This window comes from Ambystoma mexicanum, chromosome 4q (assembly GCF_040938575.1).
Source record: "Ambystoma mexicanum isolate Mex_15411 chromosome 4q, UKY_AmexF1_1, whole genome shotgun sequence".
Taxonomy (NCBI): Eukaryota; Metazoa; Chordata; class Amphibia; order Caudata; family Ambystomatidae; genus Ambystoma; species Ambystoma mexicanum.
In genome coordinates this window covers 253,489,015-253,511,925 of record NC_090928.1, presented here as the reverse complement: position 1 = coordinate 253,511,925, position 22,911 = coordinate 253,489,015, and the positions used below count along the sequence as shown (strand labels likewise).

Below are 22,911 nucleotides of genomic sequence, written 5' to 3'. Positions count from 1 at the left end.
TTCGACTCTTCTAACTCCTTCCTCCCTCACATCCAGGACATTGCCAAGAAGTCCCACTTTCAGCACTTCTTCTCAAAGGAATACTACCTTTTCTCACCTTCCCCCAGAAGTTCAATGTTACCTGAGCCCTGGTTCTCTCTAGACTTGACTATTGCAATAGCCTCCTCCTGAATCTACCCTCTTCCACTCTGCGACCCCTCCAGCTGATCCAGACTAGGGCAGCAAGACTTATCCTTGGCTTCAAGCCCAGGGACGGCATCTCTCCTGCCCTAAAAAGTCTTATCTGGCTCCCGGCTGCTTCACAGATTAAATTCAAATCCCTCTGTATCATCCACAAGGCTGTCTGGGGCCAGGGATCACACTATCTGCAACTCTCTTGCTCATGCCCTGTACTGCTGAGCCATAGAGGACAGTTTTGGGGTGGCTGACAGACCCGCAAACTGGCCGTTGTTTCTGCACTCCTTTAAATCCTCTATGATATCGACGCTCTCGTCTCCGAACAAAGGGTACCTTGGAAGGGCATGTCCATGATCTTGACCAGCACATGGGATGAAAACATGACAAACTGAGCCACAAAGCACCTAAAACATACAGAGGTCGACATTCCCCAGGCAACCGAGCCACTGTGTCCAGACCTGCCTATATTATGTGGTGCCTAGATGCCGTGAAGCCATCTGCTACCACCTCATCTGGTTACAGGTCATTTGGTCGAAAAAAAATGGTCGACAGGACAAATGGTCGACGCAATTTGGTCGAAAGACAAATGGTCGATTTTTTTTTGTTGTATTTTCACTTTTTTTTGGGGGGTCCCCCTCCCCAACCCCCCTTTTTTTGCTAAAAAAAACCTTTTTTTTCCTAAACGAAAACCTGAAAAATATATATAAAAATAAAAAAAAAATTCGACCATTTGTCTTTCGACCAAATTGCGTCGACCAATTGTCTGTCGACCAAACGACTGGACAGCACCTCATGGCATTCCTGCCCGCCATCAGAAGCAGATTGATTACTTTATCCACTACGTGCCACAAGGCAAACTGGCACCAGTCCAATAGGGTGGCAGCATGAAATGATCCCTTGGTACGGTAGGAATGGGAATCACTCTTTAAGAGCAGTCTCTTCCGTTTCTTCTCCTGAATCCGGATGAAGGGCTCTCACTGGAGTCCTTCTCCCATGATTGCTTAGAACGCGACCAATACACTTCACAGAGCCTCTGCGCTCCTATGGAGGCAAACTGCTCTTGGCCCCTTTCCTTGGATATTTGGAGTCAACGTTCCCAGGGCTGTCCGGCTTTAGAACTCATGCCTCAGCATGCCTCGCACTACCTGCTGTCATGGCGGGTGCCGAGAAACTGCATGCAGTCGTCATGGGCGTCCGCAATGGGCACTGTCCGATCACCCTTGCCACAGGCCTTTCACGCATTACAGTCAAAAAATAAAATGTAAACTTGAGTGACCATTGAAGCCAGCGCCGCAGGGCCTGACCAAAAGTCCTTTAATCAGTCATATTAGAAAAGGAACTGCTGAGCTCAGGGACGTCGGTGCCACTTGGACACCATTGCTTCTGCTGGAGGCCACAAGGCGAGACTACCCATGTCTAAATTGTGCCATCCGGCACCACGCAAGCACGATTCAAACTGTTCTGATGCCTCAGCCTGCACATTTTAAAATTAAGGAATCTTCAGAGGAGTATTAGTTAGATGATATGTTTTACCCAATATGACATTTTCCACCATAAGATACCCTTGACGCGGAAAAGCAAATCCTGTGGCAGTGCCAGTGATAATGCCAATCCTTCATATCCAATGCATTTGTCTAACAGTTATTAAAACATTCCTTGTTGAAAAAAAAAACAACAACGTCCATAATAGAATTGGCAATAGTTTGACATCAACTTAAAAAATCCGAATTGTGAAAGCAATGTGGGTCATTTTGGATTGACTCGTATATTGCACGACAAACATTCCTCTTTGTGCAACGATTCCTTTTGTGAATGAGTGTAAATATAACACAAAAATCCAGGGGGGCCTGGGTTTGGTTTCTATATTATAACTGCATCTGTTGACAAAACGAATCGTAAATGCCACCGGCCAGGTACACACATGACAGAGGACATTTACATGATTCCCTATGGAATGATCACGGTTTTTCTTTATGCAAAAACCTGCTGGTAATTCCATGGGGACTGATGCATCTCCATCTGCGTGGCAATGTGGTGCAGGCCGAGATGCATGCGGTTCAGTCACCTCCGGCGGACTGTGGCGGCGGTAGCAGTCTTTGCGTTCCTCTCCTCGGCTTCGTAGGACAATCACGTGAAAATCACACAGCTCGCAATGTTCATTAAGTTATGATGCGTCGCGCATCACCACAACTAAAACGCGCACTAGTGTCCGCATAAACCTCGCACCAGAGAATAATGGTATCCAGTGATAATGTTGCTGTGAAAATGGCTGCCAGGTGGTGACATTTCCCTAAAAATGCACCCTCCAGACAACCAAACACTTTCCCCAAATATTCTAGGATTGGTGGTAATAATTCAATAACCAATCCATTAAGTAGAATGCTGCAGACCGTAGCGGTAGGCACCTGATATCACTATATGCAGATGACATGCTTCTCTATTTGCGTTATCCGGAAGAAAATCTGCAGTACGTGTTAGAGGTAATGGAACGATATGCTGCCCTTTCTGGTATATCGGTGAATCTCAAAAAGTCCAGCCTCTTTCCTCTGGGCAGATACAGGAGTGTCCCGTTGCAGAGGTTACCTATCCTACCGATTCCATGGCAGACGGAGACATTCAGGTATCTGGGATTAAATATCTACCACAAAATAGAAGCAGAACACAAACATAATACGGAAAGAGCGTTAGAAGGGATTAAGAATAGCATGGTGTTCTGGGCCAGATTGCCTCTGACCATGATAGGGAGAGCGGCTTTGCTTAAGATGGTGGTCTTGCCTAGACTTTTGCACTTTTTTGTGAACGTCCCGTTTTTGATACCAAGAAGCCTATTCGTAAAATTACATGGCATGTGCAGGGGCTTTCTATGGGGTAACTCCAGGAACAGGGTGGCCCTGTGGAAGCTCCAGAACCCGTATGACAAGGGGGGCATAGGCCTGCCAAATTGTGAGTTCTACTACCTGGCAGGGCAGCTGCTGTATGTGGCTAGGTGGCTTTCAGCAGAAGACTCGGCGGAGGTGCGGCTCCTGCATGGAGATTTAGCTCCATACTTCCTACAAGAAGTGGTGTGGTTGCGTAGAGATAAAATGGTGGGCAAGGGACGGCTGTTGAGGCTGGGCTGGGAGATCTGGCAAAGGACTTGGAGGATGATGGGAGATCAGGAGCCGTACTCCCGGCAGGCCCCATTGGTGGCTCTGTGCGGGAACGACTCTCAGCTATTCGAAGCAGTCCGGAGATACTGGGAGCAGGTAGGCCTGGCCACCCTCGGAGACATATTGCAGGATGGCGAGGCACTAGACTTTCAGAGATTGCGGGAAGAGACGGGGGTGCATGAAGGCCAATATATAACTCACGCTAGGCTTGTTAAAAAGACTAGAGAGAGATGGCCCGAGACAGTGCTAGCGGAGAACCCTGAGGCCTCCCTGGAAACCATGTATGATGTGTCAGAGGGCGGGCACGAAATCTCGAGGATATATGAACTCCTACGGGTGAGGGCGGGGAAGGAGTTGCTCCAACTAAGACAGGATTGGGAAGAGGAGGTGGGAGGACCTATGACAGATGGGCAATGGGAGTGGGCACAGAGATACCATAAAAAGGTGTCCCGAAATGCTAGATTCCAACAGCTCCAGCTGTACGTTACTCACAGGGCCTACCTGACCCCCGGGAAGATTGCAAGGTTTGGGGGACTAGCCACGCAACAATGCCCCAGGTGTGGGGAGGTGAATGCAGGGCTGCTACATATGTTCTGGGCTTGCCCGGAAGTGCTCAGGTTTTGGTATGAGGTCAAAACGAAGCTGGCTGGCGGGGGAGTGGCGCTGGATGTGGAATCGGCTTGGTCATGCATGCTAGGGCTTTTTACCAGACCCAGACACTCCAAACACATAAGCAAGATGAAGGACCTGGCCTATGTTCTGGCCAAGCGTAGGATTGCAATGGGCTGGAAGGCGGCCCATCGACCCAGGGTGGAGCTATGGTGGGCAGATCTGCTGAAATGGGCGGAAGCTGAATCTGCAGTCTGGTTTGAAGCGGTTACCAGGGGGGGCGAGGAAGAAGTGGGGCCCCTGCTGGCCTGGCGGCAACTGGTGACCTCTATGGCTAATTCCTGCCAGGTTAACAACGAAACAGAAGAGTCGGGCAATGATCGTTTAAGTGCTGTACTACCCGATAACGCTCCAGTAGAAGACATGGGAGATTTGGCTCTAGTTTAAGGGGGGGGGTGATTTGGGGAGTTCTAATGGAAACTGAATGGCACAATGATGTTTTTTTTGTATATTGAAACAGTTGAAATGTGTGTTTTGTTTGGTTTTGAAATTTGAATAAAAATAAATTTAAAAAAAAAAAAAAGTAGAATGCTGCAGACCCAGGCTCGGAGTGTCTTATAGGGCAATGCCCGAACCAAAAACTCAAAATGCCAGTGTGGGCCAATGCGGGCCAGTGTGAGGAGTTACTTCACCATGCGGCTAGTAGTTTTGACCATTGTTGCTGAAAAAATTATTCTTTAAATTGCACAATTTGCATCATATTATATCAAAAACCTCCCCCTTGGGTACTATTCAAACTGCCACAAAAGAAATGCATTACCATTTGCAACTGCGGGCAACTTATTCGTTAGTGCCCTAGACAATGCTATGCCCCGGTCCAACCCTGTGCAGGCCCACGTGACGTCACAATAGATAGTGGCGCATCACTGCTCATCTTTTACAGTGCATGCACAGTACAAGCATCATTAACTGCTTTAATTCATGGTGCACGTGTTATGCTCTGTAAAATCCAATACAACTTTTGCAGAATCGGCGCATTCTGCTCCACGAGCACCTGCTGTTCTATTGATAGCCGGAATTAACGAGAATTCCTTCCATGGAAGATATTTTCCAGGCCCTCCAGTCGCACCCCTTACATTCCCCGACACTGCAAACCTCCATCCGCCTGTGCAAGGGTGAAACTGCAAGAACTAGTATCCGGTGGAAAACGGATGCTTAAAGTGAGCCTCCAAGCATAGTCCTGTGCAGAAAGCTGAATGCTCTGATGTTGAGTGAAGAATTTGCTCAGCTGCTGAGTAATATGCCTTGGGGCGGCTTGCCATACATACAGGGGTGAACAACTGCTCACACGAACATAAATCGCCCCCTATGGGAGCTGAAATATAAGAACACTAAAGAAAATAAGCGTTTTAGCTGCTATGTCCCTAGTTTCTAAACATAAGTTAGTGGGAAAAGCATAGCACCTGTCTTGTGCTTAGCATTTTCTTCTTGTTATCTGGCAAATTGTGTTTTTGCTCGTCTTCTATAACGTTGTACCACATTTTTCTAAACGGGGGCTCTAAAATGCACTATTTTCCGCCAATAATTGTACAAATCTTCGCGAGTGAGATCCCGCCATTCAGGCTTGTACACTTCTCTTGCTTGCGCCAATTGGTGAGAAACATTTACACTCTACCACTTTAAAAGTTTAATAGCCATGATTGGCTGCACCACAGCACGTGGGTGGCTGCAGCTCCAAGAATGGCAAAGCAGAAGCAGGAAGCTCGTGTTCAGGGCGCATAAAAGAAGAGTGGCCCACAGCCCTCAGGTTACTTCAAGAAAGATCAGGAAATCAGAGTACGATTGCTGCTTCTACTCCTGACCCGCGAGTCCTGAGTCCTCAATCGTACACACAAAGCAAGGAAGGAGAAGACGACCTAGGAAGAAAGCTGCAAAACTGCAAAGAAGCCGTGGGGCAAGGGACAAGAAAGCCAAAGAACAAACATAAAGAGCGATAGCCACCATAGAGATAGCGGTAGTCAACATCTGAAACTAGATTAAGACTTCAGAGACCGACCACTCCCTGCACAGGGCCGAGCGGCTCTATTCTCAAACCCTCCGCGCGAGGGTCCACAAGGACGAGCTACCTCTGCCACGGAAGTGAATCCACAGAGCCCAAGCCTCGCCATTAAAAGTCCCAAAAGCCAAATCCAGAAATCCCCAGAAGGATGGGCACACTACATAGCTACATGAATTAAATCTACAACGATAAAGGTCACATGGAGGACCGTTCCAGGATGAACAGTGCCCCAGAAGCTAGACCAAACACAAAACCAGGGACCGCAGAAAATGAAAATAGAAGCCAACCAGAGCCAATGAAAGCCTGTTAAGAGAAAGAGTGAACTGCACGACAGAAGTCCTGGCACGCTACAGAATTTGCAGGCTGCCACGGAGTGCAGACTCAATGTACGAGTAGGAATGCTTACATGTTGTATGGACTCCAACGTTTTACATGATTACTCTAACTCTATGCATGGCAACATTGCCCAGATTGCCGTTACAACGCTTTTTGGATTGTTCCTCTTTTTCTCATCTTGAGCCATTTTCAGCCACGCCACAGCCCACGCGAGTGCCTCGCTATTTACCAACATCATTGCTGCTCTATTGCACTTCACAACCCCTGGGCCCCAGATTACCAGTGCTGTAGTTCAGACTCTTCTTGCATTTCCAACAATCATCTGCTATTGAGAAAAAGTGAAGGTCTGCGCTTATTTATTTCTATTAGCATTTTTAAAGCGCTCACACAGCCCGTGGGCATCGCGGCGCTGTTACAGGAATATGTCTCTTAGTCGCGTATTTAAAACGCGCTGAATACCCAGAGGTTTCTAAGCACAGACCCGGGGATCGAATCTGTCTTGCTTCGTGTCGTCTTGTTTCCAAGGCAAGCATGTTGCCTCTGAGCTATCCTCCCGGGACACTAATTTACAATGCCCCCTAGCCCCCCCACCGGAGGTGAGCGATGGGGCTGGGATCTTTACACTTCAATGTTCATGACTATTTCTGCCTTTCATTAATTAGATTACCCACATGGGTTTACAGTGATGACCCCGTAAGTGTATTTTTGGCTGTGCACTTATTTTTGTTAAGCTCCTAAATGTATCCATTGATAAGCTTGACAATGTACAGTCTATTTATTGTGTTAGTGGTTGATCCCTGTCCTGCCCAGTTAGGTTTAGGTGGCGGCATGTTGCACTGGTCATCTTGAAGGTTTCCCAGAGAGCTTGAGTGGTGCACCCCTTGATGGATAGGCTGCCCCCCCTCCTGTTCCACTACACCTGGTGAGCATCATACCTGGGACACATTCCCTTATACCATCTTGGAGAGGATAGAAGGATGTTGCACCAGGATACTGATAACACAGCTTTGCCACTGGAGATCCCAAGGTGGCAAAGTTTCCACAGACATGCGTATTTGCAGGAGCGGCTATTCTGGCAGGGCCATCATGGATCCAATTTGCAAAAAGATGTATGAATCAATTTAGGTTAGTATGAGCAAGCGGGCAGGAGTTTTGCGAAGGCCCTGTTGGTTTGCGTAGAACTGACTGGTCCCTTCGCCGACTTGCGCCTGAGTTGGAGCCCAAAACATGCATGCGCCTACTAAGATGCTCAAGTGCGAGGCTAGATGCCAATTAATGGTATTGCATTTTTCACAAGGTAACACATTGGCAAAAGGCAACTAATACAAAATGAACAGTGATGTAACAGGCACTTTTTCTGCATTTCTCTCCTGTGTTCCCCAAATAGAACAAACTATCACTTGCCCAAATCAGCAATTTTGTGTTGCTTTTGCTGGCAAAGTACAAGAGGTGCTTCAATCAAAAAAAAAAGTGGGTTCAAAGCAGTTCTGCACACAAAAAAGCCTTACCGTTTCCCTTAAGGTGTGCAACTCTTGTGCTGACCGCCCACACTCCCGCATCCATGTTGATTCTTTCTGAATCTGCTCTCTCTCCAGGCTTTCCACGGTCTCCTGTAGTTGCCTGGCAACAGCGGCTTCCTCCTCCTTCTGGCCGCTAAGCTCTGCCAGCCTCTGGTTTAAAAGCTGGATGGTTTGTTGGCTTTCTTCAGCCTTGGCACACAGATCAGCTACTGCGTCACTGAGTTGGAGGTTTCTGTCGGTTAGGAGGCCCACCTCGTCCTTGAATGTCTTGTTCTAAAAAGAAATGGCAAGACTTTTGCTTTCAAGCATCAAAAACACTAAACATATTAAAATGTATTCAAATAAGAACCACTGCATACTATACATGCATGCCTTGTTCTGATCTTTATTTGCAAGTACAGCAGTATCAAGAGGAGTAAAATGCTGGATTAAAATACTTAAATCCCAAAAAGCACATCTTTTGGAGCAAATCTCTCAGTAAGAATATGTTTTTTATTGGTCTACAATAAAGACGACAGTATGTATTTTCGATGTAAAACCTGATGGGAGCAAAACCTAAATGGTACATTTATTTCTCACCAATGAAAGCCATTTTACGTCTCAGGAAACATTTTTTTGCAGCTTTCCCATGCACTTCAAAGGGACCCCAGGCCTATCTGCTGTTTTGAGGCCCTGACTTCATTTTAAAGAGCTAATTCTTTTTCAGACTCACTCCCCTGCTCAACCCACCTAGCTTTGAGGGCAATGGGGATTCCTTAAGGTTAGCAGTGCACGGGGTGTGGGGAGCGGACTCCCCCGCCCCTCCGTTCAATCCTTGGTGCAGCACTACTGCCCTCTCTTAAGGAGAGTAGTGCAGGAGAACCAGGTGTCTCCGTTCATTTGGCTGTAAGGACATTCTTTTCGAACCTAGTGAAGCCTAGACACGCTGCTGGCAGCAGGAACTTTATTTTTCACTTTTGAGTGTACTTCTGTGCATCTTTTACTGTTTAGCTGGACTGAAAAGCCCAAAGCCGAAAGTAACCATGCAGTAGTTTGCGGTTCATACTGTGATGGATTGCTGCTGGACACGGTCATCTCTACTGGACTGAGGAAAGGACCACCACTCTGGCAACGACCTGCAATGCTGGCGATCAGCGATGGACACTCAGGAGAAATGGTGACAGTCTACCGTTGTTACAAAAAACAAAGAAACTCGTCCTGCAAGGCCCCTCTTTGTGGTGGAGAGCTGCAACGTTAGGGTCATACTTGTTTCATAAACTGAGGATCTGTGAAGTTGCGAGTCTCAACTCCGGATGACGACTGATACAGCGAGGTAGCCCAACCTGAAACTGGTCAGTCCACAAGATGGTCCTGGGAAGCTTTCAAAGGCTTTTGGTGTTGTGAAGGCGTCATGAAGTAAGACACAGACTTAAAATTCAAACAAAAGATATTTATTAACATAAATGTCGGTATGGTTGAAGGCCTCTCTTGCCCTATGCTAAGGTGGGATCTGCCTACCTGAACAAAATTAAGGAAAGTCTGATTCAAAGAGTTCAACTTAAAAGTAGTCTGTGTCCAAAATCTAGCTAAGCCCTTCCACCTAAAGCTAACCAATGTGTAGGGATGTCAAAGTCAAAGGAAATAATGTTCAACAGAAAGTTCTGAGCTGCTTCCAGCTCTCAGCTTCTTCTTCAGCTCCCTTCCCCAAGTTCAAGAAAGTTCCACAAAAGTCTTAGAACGACCTTTCTTCCACTCACGGTAATACAGCTCCACACAATCCTCAGGGGCCCCTTCCCCATGTTCCAAGCAATATATTTCACAGAAGAATTGTCCCAAAGCTATGCCCCAAGACAACAGGTGTAACGTCTCACGTCTCAGGGCTCCCTCTCCCAAGACTTCAGCTCTACCAGTTATAAGTATTTCAATCTTTCAAACAAAAGGTTTAACACAACTTCAGGTTACCATGACCATATTCCTGGATTGCCTTATTCATTCATTGGCAGTGCCCATTCTGTTTTTCTTTCTCCACAATGTCTGTTGGTTCTCGCAGTTCAGGTCTCACTGGTCTAGGTGCAGCTGTCCCTCACCACAGGTTGCGCAACCAGGATCAATCTCTTTGTGGCCTCTTGGCTTTATGTATGATATTTACACTTCTTAGGCTCCTCCTTAGTAGCCCCCTGGCTCTGCCAGAGTATGTCACACACCTCTTGCGAGTCTTTGGCCTTGCTGCACTGCAATTGTTCATCAAGTTCACTTTGTGGTGGTCTTACCTCTGTCCCACCTTTTATGCTACTCTTTCATACTGGTGTAGATTCTCATAGGTTGTCACGTGGGCACTTTCCCTTTGGCCGTCTTATCACTTGCTTTGCGGAATTTCATTCTGCTCAGTATTTACAAGATATGCAATTGTGCTCAATGGTTAAGTTTTATTCAATTCGATGTTTAATAAGTGTTCAATATGCTTAATATCAAGTTGCCATTTGGTTCGCTATTCAATATGCATCTAGCACCTTTAATTGCAACTTTTCCTTTAGTTCGGTAACGTTTTACCGCTTCACCACCTACTAGGAACACCCCCCACCCCTGGCCCCCGAGTGCTTCTCCTGACACTCACCGGTCTGTGACGATGTTCTCCGGTGGCTCCTGCTCTCTCTCTTCCAGCCTCGCAGGTCAGCGGGCCTGCTGCTACAAGCTCTGCTCACATTCAGGGGCTTGTCTGTGACCTGCTGAGTGCTCTGCTGCCTCCGACTGGACGCAGACATCGGCCCGCTCCCTCCTATGCTTCCTCAGCAACTGCTGCATGTCTCTCGTTGCAGGGGCTCCTGCACACTGGACTTCGGGCCGATGTCCACGCTATTCCACAGGTCCCACCACGCGGCCTCTTCCAAACACGGGTCTCCTGCTGGTCTGCTTCCTACAGGTCTCCTTGCCATTCTCTTTGCTGCACATGTTGCCTCCCTTTATACACCTGCAACCTTATGACAGGTTGCAGGTGTGGATTCCCAATTGGATTCGCCTGACCATGATTAAGAGAACATGCCTGACTTTTCCTACAGTTTGCCGGCATTTTTCTCGTCCCAGTACTGAAGTGCTGGCATGGCCTAGTGTGCATTCCTCTCAGTCTCCTCTCCCTCGTCTCAGTACTGTCAAGTGTCACATGTGGGGAAATGAGGGGAGTTGGCTTATAATAGCCCATAAAGGTTGGTTTGGTCGTCAATGGGAAAAGGTGGATACCATGTCTCGGACGAGGGCACCCCACTCCCAATCCTCTGGGACCCTCCAACCAGGTGATCCTCCCTCGCTTCTCCACCCCCAGGGTCAGTATCCAAAAGTGATGGCCATTTGCAGGCCACCTGCGCAGAGGATGCAAGGGTAGTAGGAGTGAGAATACCCTCAGGTTTCCCACAGTGTTCATAAAAGGAGCAGGGCTTCACCAGGATGGTTGAAGAAAGTGCGGCTGGCTGCCTTTCAACAACAGGTACAGAATCTTCAAGCAGGATGCTCCTCTTCATAGGGATCTTTGATCGAACGACGATCTGCAAATGGCTGCAGGAGTCCTCCTTTGATCCAGGATTTTAGCTCAAGTCACCCCCAAGCCCACTAATGGTAAGGATCAATTCAAACTGGCTGGGGATGTCCAATCGTGGACAGCTTCTGGCCAACACATCTGCCCAGCAACAGTAGCATGGATGCAGACAGGGACCAGACAATCCCAGCTCCCACATCGGGCCACACACAAACGCCACTTTGTCAGTGGAAGCTGTAGCTTTCCCAGGGCATGGCCTTACCATGTATAGAAAATGTGGCCTTAGGAGGGCAGGGCTAAGACCAAAGTACAAGATGGCCAAAGGACAGGCAGAAATCTCATGACACGGCCATTTTAGGGTATACGATACTCTAAATGGCATCATGTGGTAAATTGCAAAGTGCACAAGACTATTAAAAATATAACCATAGAAATATACCCACTGCCACCAGCCTGTCTTTGACATATCCGGTAAGTAACCACAAAGTTACAGAACACAAAGGTTTAGGACACGTACAGATAACTAAACTCACTCAATCCTATACAATAGGATTGTAGGGCTGGGAAGGGATTCTTGACCAGGCCTCCTCTGACTAACATCCGGAAAGAGTGATTTAGGGACAGGACTTTACGCCCATCTAACTCTATGGAGGACTGGGGAGGGGAACACAACGGTTAATTTACCTCTGACTCGGATTTCTCCAGAGACTACCGCCGAGTTTACAGATTCTGTTGGGCACAGAGTCCTCTGTGCTTGGTCCTGTCGAGGAAAGTCCAGGGGTCGTTGGTGCAGATTTCACTTTCGGTTGCAGATATTAGCTTCTGTTGTTCATGGTGCTTAGGAACCTGCTCCAGGCCACTTTCAGTAGAACACCCAAACGAAGAAAGATGAAGACCTCTGTGGAGCAGACCACCTCAGGAGACCTTCATGGAGGGAACAATGAAGATTATTTGCCACAGAAGTCACCACAGTCGAGTGGCGACAGGTGATCTTCAATGGACAGAGAAATGAGCAGGCCCACAACAGCTTCTGATGATCTAAGAAAGCTGAAGACGTAGGGGCAGGTGTCTTGTTACACAGGCTGAAGATACTCCACGTTTCACGGATGCACTCAGAATGGTGACAGCTGCAGTGAGGTAACCCAGGAGAGAGCTGGTCAGTCCACCAGTTGGTCCAGTGACACATCCAAAGGCTCAGAAGACATGGCTCCTCAAGTAGGGGTCAAGACTGGTTGTTCCCACTGGTCCAAGGGTCGAAGCACGGTTAGGAAAGATGTTCTTTTTGCAACTTTCCCCCCCACAGTTCCCCAAGGGCCCCATTCATTTTGCTCTGATTTTATCCTTTCCTGATTTTTTGAAGGGAAATAAATCCTTCAGCTTCCACGTCCCTTCCCTTTTGCTCATTGTTAAGGGGGAACTGATCAGTCCAGGAGGATAGCTCAGGCTCCACGTGCTTGCCTTGGAAGCAAGACACGGCGCAACACAGGTTCGATCCTTGGGTCCTCTGCGTTATAAATAACCCATTATATTATAACAGTACTAGGAAACTAGGTTTCCCTTTTTAATTCTTGTACTATTTAACCTCGCAGTGCAATGGGGATACTTTTATATCACCCCAGCTTTTTACAAATGAGCTTTATGGTTACTTTTATAACTGCTTAACTACAAGCTGGTATTGCTACCGTTTTTTGCATTATTTTCAGTGTGCATATTTGCGCTAACGCATGTGGCTATTAAAAGTGGCTAGTGCCTTAAAATGGGCACGTCACAAGATTTTTGCTTGTTCTTTGGCCAAATTGTAGGTTGGCGTTCCTCCTGCCCTCTCAGGTCATGAAAGTCCTGATAATGCTGTGCAGTATGACCAGGAAAGCTGTGGATATTGCAGGCTAGTGAGCCTGTGTATATGTCTGGCCCAGGAAGGGGGCTGGAACTGGATAGTTCCAATTCACATCCATAGTGCCATAAAGTCTGGGTGTGGGAAAAGTGCAAAACCGGTAGTTGTCCCTGATTGGACAAATACTGGCGGTTTGAAAGGCACATATCCTCATTATTGGTGGGATGGGACTTCCTTCCAGCTCGGATTTCGGATAAGAAGAGGACCTCTGCAGCCATTTCTGTCGATCAAAGTTGGAGCCAAGAATCCCTCGAATCCCTTCCTGTGTCGTGTCAGGCCCAGTGCAAGCCAGCTGATCTGCCTGATCTTCATAGACCCTGAGCAGTGCTTCAGCCCTTGGTCTAGTGAGACCAACTAGTCTCGATGGCCTCTTGAAAAGCCAGCCCTTCAGAGCCTTTCGAAAGTGTCTCAGAACTGCCCAATGGACTGATCAGCACTCTTGTGGGCTACCTCACCAGAACTGTCACCGTTCTGAATTGTAATTCCGGACCTTTATTGATCACCAGCTTGTACCACAAGTAGCCTTCTCCCTGCATTTCAGCTTTCCACCTTCAAGGGAACCTGTCTTGGAGCAGATGCTGTGACTGCGACTGGAAGGATGCCCGTCATTGCCTATGCGCAGAAAGAGTCACTGAAATGACCCTTCCTCCCATCTCTGAAGTGTTCTAAAGAGGTCTACATGATTGGATTCTGCATTACTTCTCCAAAAAGTGTTGCATCTTGCATTTCCAGTAAACCGGAAGAATCCTAGAACTCCTGGGCACCTCCCACTGGAACAAATGGTGGAAGAGCCCCCAGCAACCCCCAGAAGATACACAAAGTAATCTGTCACAATTGAGTTAGGGGGCAAGTAAGCATCAGTGTACCTGTCCTCCATACGATTACATTGAGAACTAGTCCCTTTGTCTTCTTACTCTATTCCACTCAGCTCTGGTCATCGAAACTGGGTCAGGTAATCTACCCATGGGTTAGCCTTGGGTCTGGAAGAAAGGAGAACTCTTACTTACCTTTGTAAAAAATGTTTTAGAACTTTAAAAATATATCCAAAACAAGCCTATTGAATCCTTAATAAATAGACAATATACTGTTTGAAACAGTGTGTGGCTGCTGTGACATTTTGGGCAAAAGGCCCCATTCATTTTAGGGTTTGTACTTCTTAAGGTAGGATATTGTGGTGTGATCTGGTTCCATCATTTACTGCATCTAAACTACTCACCTGCTTTACTGCTGATGTGATCTGATGTGTATTTGAACCTATGGTGAACTGGATATATTTGTATCAGAGTGATGAGCGATAATACTATCCATTAGATTCATTTTCTAGTATGTTCATAAGGCCTATAACTATTTTTGACATTGACTGTCTACATGGAATTATTGAGTGCCATACTGTGCAGACTTATTGAGGGCCCTGATCCCACTCACACTCCTGAGAATAAGAGTTCAGTGCTCTCCATTGCTCCCTTGATTGGGGTTTGGCGAACCTCTCAGAGTTCCATGCTCAGTAACACTAAGGTGGCCTCCTAAAATCTGCCCACCAGGTCATATTCTAGGAACATGCTGTGTGTAATGTTAAAAAGTCACACATTGCAAAAGGGAAACAGTTTCCTGGTACTGATAGTCTGAAGGACTGATTCGTTTCCACATAATTAATGTGCAAAAGGGAAGGGAAGTGAAGCGGAAGGCTTTACTTCCCTTCAAAAAGTCAGAAGAGGTTCAAAACCAAAGGAAAAACATTGGGGGTGCATAGGAACTATGGATGGAAAGTTGCCAAAAGAGAAATCGTTCCCACCAATTATCGGTTGAATTGCTGCAGGAGCACTCCTTTTATCCAAGATTTGGTCTGGGAGCATGCCATTGCCCACCAATGGTAAGAATCTGCAACATTCCAACTGGAAGTGGCTATTCAATCACGGATAGCCACTGCCCACAACATCTGCTCAGCAACAGACTTTCAGGCACTCAAATGTGTACTGGGACCAGACAGTCCGGGCCCCACATACGAGCTTGCGCACAAACCACACCTTTCGTGCCAAGTTGGGCGTTCCATGCTGGGACCATCTTCAATCTGTTTTACCACCCCTAACCACGGCCGTTTATCATAAGGTTCTCCTGCCTTTGTGCTATTATCTCGCGTCACCTATACAGGTGTTGGGACCCCACCATCACACTTCATAAGCTCCTTGGGCCAATCTGGGTCATCTCTAACATAAGACTGTCTTCTGTGGTTGGGCCACCCTTTTTTGCCCTACCAACAGATCAGAATTATCATTGCCGGTTTCCCTCATCTTCCTCACTAATATTATTGCAGACTATCCGAGGGACATTGTTGTGGAAATGCAGTGTTTTCTTCCTTTTGCTTGTCGGGGTCTTTGTTGACTCAGGGTTCCAGATACTGGATACAAGATCCTTGTAATCCACACCTAGGAAGAATCCTGTACTTACTTGTTGTTTTATGCTGCTGGAGAGGTTTTCCACAAAACCACACTGAGTACTTGCACCTGTGTCCTGGTTGGGGGACCTATTTGGATAGTCATCTTCAGGTGTCCCACCGGCCCGGGGCCTACTTTGTTGCTTCCTATCTTGGGACCCTGGGTTCTCAAAATGACCTCTGGATCTCTTGATTGAGCTATCCTCTGGTCCTCCTTTGGGTTGTTTTCCACTGAATCTTCACCTATTGGGTAAAACAGGAGATGGAACAAGTTACTTACCTGTAACTGTTGTTCTCCAGCATGGGTCTGGCATGGATTCACATGCTCATGAATATTCCCCGTCATCAGGCTGGGAATCCTCGGTAAAGAAAAAATCGGTATCAGTTTCGTTTCTGATCTGTCTTTCGTAGTAGTAACCAATCACTGATCTCTGTGTCATACTGACCACAGCCAATGACTGCCCTCTACCTAAGCCCCGCCCCTGGCAGCCATCTTCAGATTTGGTAGCACGTGAAGTGGCAGTATGACCAAGTGAAGAGCCGCAGAGGGGTAGGCGGGAGGGTTCGCATGTGAATCCATGCCAGACCCATGCTGGAGAACAACAGTTACAGGTAAGTAACTTGTTCCTTCTCCAGCATGGGGTCTGGCATGGATTCACATGCTCATGAATAAAGAATACATAGCAGTACACACATGCACAACCACGGGAGGTGGCAAAGGCTCAACATTAAGCATTACATCAAACTCAACATTAAGCAATTCTTACCTCCTCACCAGGCTCACCTTAGGCGAACAGGTTGCGCAGCACTGCTTGGCCGACCCTGGCCTCCTCCCTGGAATCCCGATCGACGCAGTAGAATTTCGTGAAAGTGTGCGTCGACCTCCACGTAGCAGCCCTGCAGATGTCCAGCAAGGGCATACCAGATAGGAACGCCGTGTAGCTGCGATCGCTCTGGTGGAATGGGCTCTCGGACGGCCAGGCAGCGGTCAGTTTGCCAACTGATGACAGTACATGATACAGCCGGAGAGCCATCTGGAAATGGAGGCCTTTGAGAGAGCCTTCCCCTGACTGACAGGTCCAAAGTTCACAAAAAGTTGTGACGTCTTCCGAAAACACTTTGTGCGGTCCACCTAGAACTTCAGCGCTCTAGCCACATCCAGCGAGTGCAAAGTCCTTTCGGCCGGCGCCGAAGGCAACGGGAAAAAAACAGGCAACACCAAGGGTTCATTGAGGTGGAAGTCCGACGGCACCTTGGGCATGAAGGAGGGGTGCGTCCTGAGCACTACCCTCGTATCGTGAAAAGTCAAGTACGGAGGCTTGCAGGAAAGGGCCTGGATCTCTCCCACTCGTCGTGCAGAGGTGATGGCCACAAGGAACGCTGTTTTCCACGACAAGAACTTCAATGGAGCCGAGTGCAGAGGCTCGAACGGAGGTCCCATGAGCTTGGTCAGCACCACGTTGAGCTCCCACGCCGGGGCCGGAGCCTTCACCGGCGGGAACGATCTGAACAGTCCCTTCATGAATTCTTTCACCAGACGATGAGACCACAAAGACGTCCGCCCCGTGGTTCTGGTGTATCGGGAGATCGCAGCAAGATGAATCTTGATGGACGTGTGAGCCAGTCCAGCCTTGGCCAGCGTCAGAAGGTACGGCAGTATCTGGGGAGCCGTAATCCGTAGAGGGTTAATCTTCTGTGCGTGGCACCATACAGAGAACCTCTTCTATTTGTGTCCATAGCATTTAAGAGTTGAGGACGCCCTGGCCTTTGCAAGAACCTCTCTGCAGTCGGCCGGTATGTCGTATCCTCCAAACTCTAACGCTGCAGGAGCCAGGCCTGCAAGTTCAGCGACTTCGGGTCGTGATGGAGGATGGCGCCTCCTTCCCTGGAGAGAAGATCCGCGTCCACTGGAAGCTTGATTGACGGGGACGCTGACAAGTCCAGAAGGTTCGGGAACCATATCTGCCTCGGCCACGCAGGTGCGACGAGGATCATCCTGCACCGTGACCTTTTGAGCTGGTTGATGAGCCGGATCAGCAATGGCAATGGAGGGAATGCGTATAGAAACAGGCCCTCCCAGGAGAACGAGAAAGCATCGCCCATGCTCCTCAGCTGGGGAAACCTGCTGGCGAACCTCCGGCACTTGGAGTTTGCGCCGTCGCAAACAGATCGATCTGGGGAGTGCCCCACCGTCGGAAGAGGCGGTCCACTAGATCCTGTCGTAGTTCCCACTCGTGGCACGAGCGCAGCTCTCTGCTGAGCGAGTCGGCGATGGTGTTTTTTATCCCTGCCAGATGAAACAGCACCAGAAACATCCCTTGGGCAACGGCCCAATGCCACATATCCTGCGCCTCCTTGGACAGGGCTGGGGATCTGGTACCGCCCTGCTTCCTGATGTAGAACATGGTGGTAGTGTTGTCGGTGAAGATCCTCACCACCTTGCCCTTGAGGGACGGAAGGACGGACCTGAGGGCCCAAAACACTGCACGGAGCTCCAGGACGTTGATATGGAGGGACTTCTCCGTCGGAAGCCAAAGGCCTCTCGCGTGCAGATTTTCGGTGTGCTCTCCCCACCCTTCCAGGGAGGCATCCGTGGTCACTGTCTCCTGGTGGCCGGGGGTCTGGAAGTCCATGCCCGCCGTCAGATGCGCGTGGGTGCCCCACCACCGGATCGCTCGTCGGAAACTCTCGTCGAGTGTGATCCTCTCCTCGAAGCTGCCCGTCGTCTGGATCCAACGTGCGTCCAGGAACTCCTGTAACGGGCGCATCCGAAGCCTGCACAGGCGGATGAGATAAATGCAAGAAGACATCATACCGAGGAGGGATTTGATGGACCTCACCCTGGCCGCGTCCGCAACCAGCATCCGCTGCACCTTGCCCAAGATGGCCCTCGTCCTTTCCTCTGACGGAAAGGCCAGAAGCGACACTGTGTCGAGCTTCGCTCCCAGAAACAGTGCGTCTTGCGAGGGCACCAGGTGGGACTTGGCGTAGTTTATGGAGAATCCCAGGTCAGTGAGTAGTTGGACGGTCCTTGCCGTGTGCTCCACGGTGAGCTCCTTCGTCTTTGCACGGATGAGCCAGTCGTCCAGGTAGGGGTAGACGTGGATCCCCTCTCGGCGCAGCTGCGCCGCCACCGGTGCGAGGCACTTGGTGAACACCCTGGGTGCCGACCTCAAACCGAAGGGAAGGGCTTTGAACTGGTAGTGACGCCCTTGGACCACGAACCTGAGAAACTTTCGGTGTCCCTTTAGGATGGGGATATGGAAGTAGGCATCCTCCAAATCCAACGACGACAGGAAATCGCCCTCCTCCAGTTGACCCAGGACGTGTTGGAGGGTGACCATCCGGAACTTCTGTGCCTTGATGAATTTGTTCAGTCGTCGTAGGTCCAGGATGGGACGCCATCCTCCCGTCTTCTTCTTCACGAGGAAGTATCTTGAGTAAACTCCGGAGCCCCGAAGCCTCTTTGGGACGAGCTCGATGGCGCCCTTCTTGAGCATCGCCTTTACCTCCAAGAGAAGTTGAGGGACGTGAAGTTCTTTCCTGGCTACAGGGGGAACGCACGGGCACCTCTTTAGAAACTCGAGCGCGTGACCCTGAGCTAGGGCGTCCAGCACCCAACGGTCGGTGGAGATGGACTCCCACACGCTGACGAAGCTCGCCAGCCGGCCTCCCACCGGGGTGCTTCGGTGGGGGCCCGACCCCGCGGCCGGTTCAGTCCTGCTTCGACGAGGCTTTGCCGCCTTGTCCTCCCTGGCGACGACGGCGGGGTCCGCCTGACCTGCCTCATCCGCTGTAAGCTTCCTGTGACGACGAACGGGCCGCTTGACGGTAGGTGGAAAATCCGCCGCTGGAACCTTTGGAGGCACCCTGTTTGCCTCTGCCGCTCCGAAAGGGCGGCCGCCGTTGCTGGAGAACCCCAAGAGCCCGGGCCGTCTCCGTGTCCGCCTTGATGGCTTGAAGGGAATCGTCCACTGTTTTCCCAAACAGGTTGTTTCCGTCGAACGGCATGTCCAAGACTCTGGTCTGCACGTCCTGACGGAAGTCAGTAGCCTTGAGCCATCCACGCCGCCTAAGGAACACGCCGTTGCCCAACTGGCAGAATCCAGTGTCAGCGATGTCCGTCGCAATCGTAATGGCGTGGTCCGACGCCAACTCTCCTTCCTGCAAGATCTCTAGGGCTTCCGCCCTCTTGTCGTCTGGTAGGAAGTCCAGCAGGGGGGCCAGTTTGTACCACAACGCCCTGTTGTAGCGGGCTACGATAGCCAAGGCGTTGGCCGCCTTAATCGTCGTCGCTGCCGACGAGATGACTCTGCGTCCCATCGTGTCTAATTTCTTACCCTCGCCGTCCGGCGGGGTGGTCGACGTAGAGGCCGCACCCCCCCCGCTTTCTTCCTGGCTGCCACGGAGACGACCGAGTCCGGGGTCGGCTGTGCCCGAAGGCACAAGGGGGCCGCGTCTGGGACTCGGTACTTCTTCTCGTACCGATCCCTTCTAGCCGGCGTCGTGGATGGGTTCTTGAGGAGGGCGAGGCCCTCATCTCAAATATCGTCCAGTAGAGGTACAGCGAGGACAGTCTTCCTCTTGGCCTCGCGTAGTTGATAAAGGAAACCTTCCTTCTTCTCTTCCGGGCAGAGCTGGAAAAGCTCGGATGCCCTGGCGATCATGGAGTGAAACGATCCAATCTCGTCGGGCGGGGAAGCCCGGGTGGGAGGCGACGACGGGAGATCCTCGTAAACCTCGTCGTCTTTACCCGTCGCGGCTGTGTCAGTCCCAGTATCACCCCCACGTGTCGTGGACGGGGAGGAGGGCTGAACAGGGCGCGATGGCTGAAAAGGAGGTGGAGGATGAATCCTCCTTCTCTTAGGGGGAGGGCTCCCAGAAGAGCCTGGCTCCGGGTCCCCCGTCGGGAGCGGTTCCTCCATTGGTGGTAACGGCAGTCTCTTCCTTATCTCCGAGCATAAGGACTGTATAGCCAACAAAATGGCCGCCGAGTTGTCTTGCGACACTGGTTGAGGGGAGTCCGACGGGCGGTCAGGAGCCCCATCGGCACCCTCGACGTTCTCGTCGTCTCCTACGTCGGGGTCCCTCCCGACGGGCTGGTCTTCTTCCACGCCAACGCCGTGGCTTAAGACTTCGATCAGCTCCTCCTCAGAGGTTGAGGCCGAATCCACGACGACCTCCTGCCCCCCCTTTTTCTTCTCCGTCGGAGGTTTCACGGGGGTCCTGTCGATGGGCAAGAAAGAGGGCTCCCTCCACGGTGGCAGGAAGACTCTGGGCCCCGAGGTCGCCACCACTGGTGTAGCCTCCACAGGCTGAGCCAGGGCCGCCGCGACTGTCTCGATAGAGGCCTTGGCCGGGTGGATTAAGGCTTTCACCACCTTAGGTGCGCTCACCGCCTTCTCCTTGGGGGGAGGGTCACTGCCTCGCTCCCCCTCCGATGGGGCCTTCGAGCTCGACCGGGGTCTCTCCAGGAGCTTCGCCGGGTGCTCGGCCTTCCTCTTACCTGAGCCAGAGCGTTGGCTCGTGGTTGATGGCGCCGGGGAGGATGCGCCCTGCCTGGTGCCCGTAGAGCCCGACCGTTCGGCGCTCCCGGTGCCAGCGGACTCGCGGTGCTTGGCCTTCTGTTGGACCCCCGTCGCCGGGGCGCCCTCAAAGGTCTTAGAAGACCGCTCGGATTTCTTCTTCTCACCTGACGGGCTCTTTCCTTCCAGCCAGTTGGCGAGACGTTGATGGCGGTCCTTCATGGTCCGCTCCGACATATTGCCGTAAAACGCACAGTCCTTCTCCATGTGCGTCTTGTCCTCATGTAGGCAGTAAAGGCAAAGGGAGTGTTCGTCCTCCTTAAAGACATTCTGAAGCTGGCATCCAGGGCAGACCCTGAACAGCTTTCCGGGCGTCGAGCTTCCCTTCTCCTGGGCCATGTCCGAGATGGGCCTGAGAAACTTCTGGAGTCCTCCAAAAGCGTGGCTCGACGGAATCTTCACCCTTGAGGGGCGTAGACGAATTCGACACGGGTCCCCGTTAATCGGATGAAGAGACGGTGGAGCTTGAGGCTCTTTTGACCGAAAAAAGAGAAATTTTTCTGAGAAAAAACGTGAAAAAAACACTAACGCTCGAGAGCAATAGCACGAGGATCCCAACACTTGAACGTGCGGTAAAAATCTGAAGATGGCTGCCAGGGGCGGGGCTTAGGTAGAGGGCAGTCATTGGCTGTGGCCAGTATGACACAGAGATCAGTGATTGGTTACTACTACGAAAGACGGATCAGAAACAAAACTGATACTGATTTTTTCTTTACCGAGGATTCCCAGCCTGACGACGGGGAATATTCATGAGCATGTGAATCCATGCCAGACCCCATGCTGGAGAAGTTCCTTTTCCTACACATGCAGCAACTAAAGTGACTTGAAGGGCACTTATCCAACTCTGTACATTTCGTCTATATTCATCTGGGGTCCAGGGAGTTCTAGGCCAAGAACATTTGTAGTACCCACTTGTGAATTTTTTTTTAGATGTATTTTAAAGTCCTGCTCTCCACTTTAACTGTGAATGTAGGTGTACACAGTATCTCATTTTGGTGACCAACTAGTCTCTCAATAAGTGAGTTGCAATGGTAATGTCTAAAATGTATTTGAAAACTTTGCCTGTGTTTCCACCCTCTAACTTTGTTTTTAACTGTGATATGTGCATATGTATTATACACATCTATAAAATAGAATGACAGAATTAATGATGGTTTTTGGTCATGTAAAGTTTTTTGTTGTATAAGGGTGTCATTCAAGCGTTTCAACATTTCAAGAAAAAAGCTGTCATTTTTTCTACAAGGGCCATCAATTCCTGTTTCCCATGTGGCCTGTGTGAGTAATGTGTTGGGATAGAGGCAAGCTATCGTCATCTGTTGGTGAAAGTGGCACGAGAAGGGACCAGAGAGGCATCATTTAGTTGTGTGGGTGAGTGAAGTCAAAACGTTCAACTATAACTTGTATATTTCACTGTGTTGACATCACAACAGGGCGTTTTTTGTGAGAGTTAAGATGGATGTTTTGAAATATCCCTGTGGAAGGGTTCTGCAAGTTGACCCTAATTAGGGAACAGGGTAATTGACACTTGAATCTAGCCAAAGTGTATCAAGTACACACACACATACTCCTAACTAGGCCTTTAAAATATTCTAGACATGTAGATTTTAAGCAGTAAAGTGGGCTAAACAGAGTGCAAAAGCAATTGA

At 49.7% G+C, this 22,911-nt stretch overlaps 1 protein-coding gene across 6 annotated transcripts in view; it reads right to left on the bottom strand.

The window, feature by feature from the left end:
• Positions 1 to 22,911, bottom strand: part of NINL (ninein like) — a 1,017,292-nt gene that overhangs the window by 171,279 nt on the left and 823,102 nt on the right. For all 6 annotated transcript variants that reach the window (XM_069607820.1, XM_069607817.1, XM_069607819.1 and 3 more), the window contains one exon: positions 7,839 to 8,123. In XM_069607820.1, the coding sequence (XP_069463921.1) occupies positions 7,839 to 8,123 (285 nt within the window). The remainder of the gene's footprint in view (positions 1 to 7,838; positions 8,124 to 22,911) is intronic.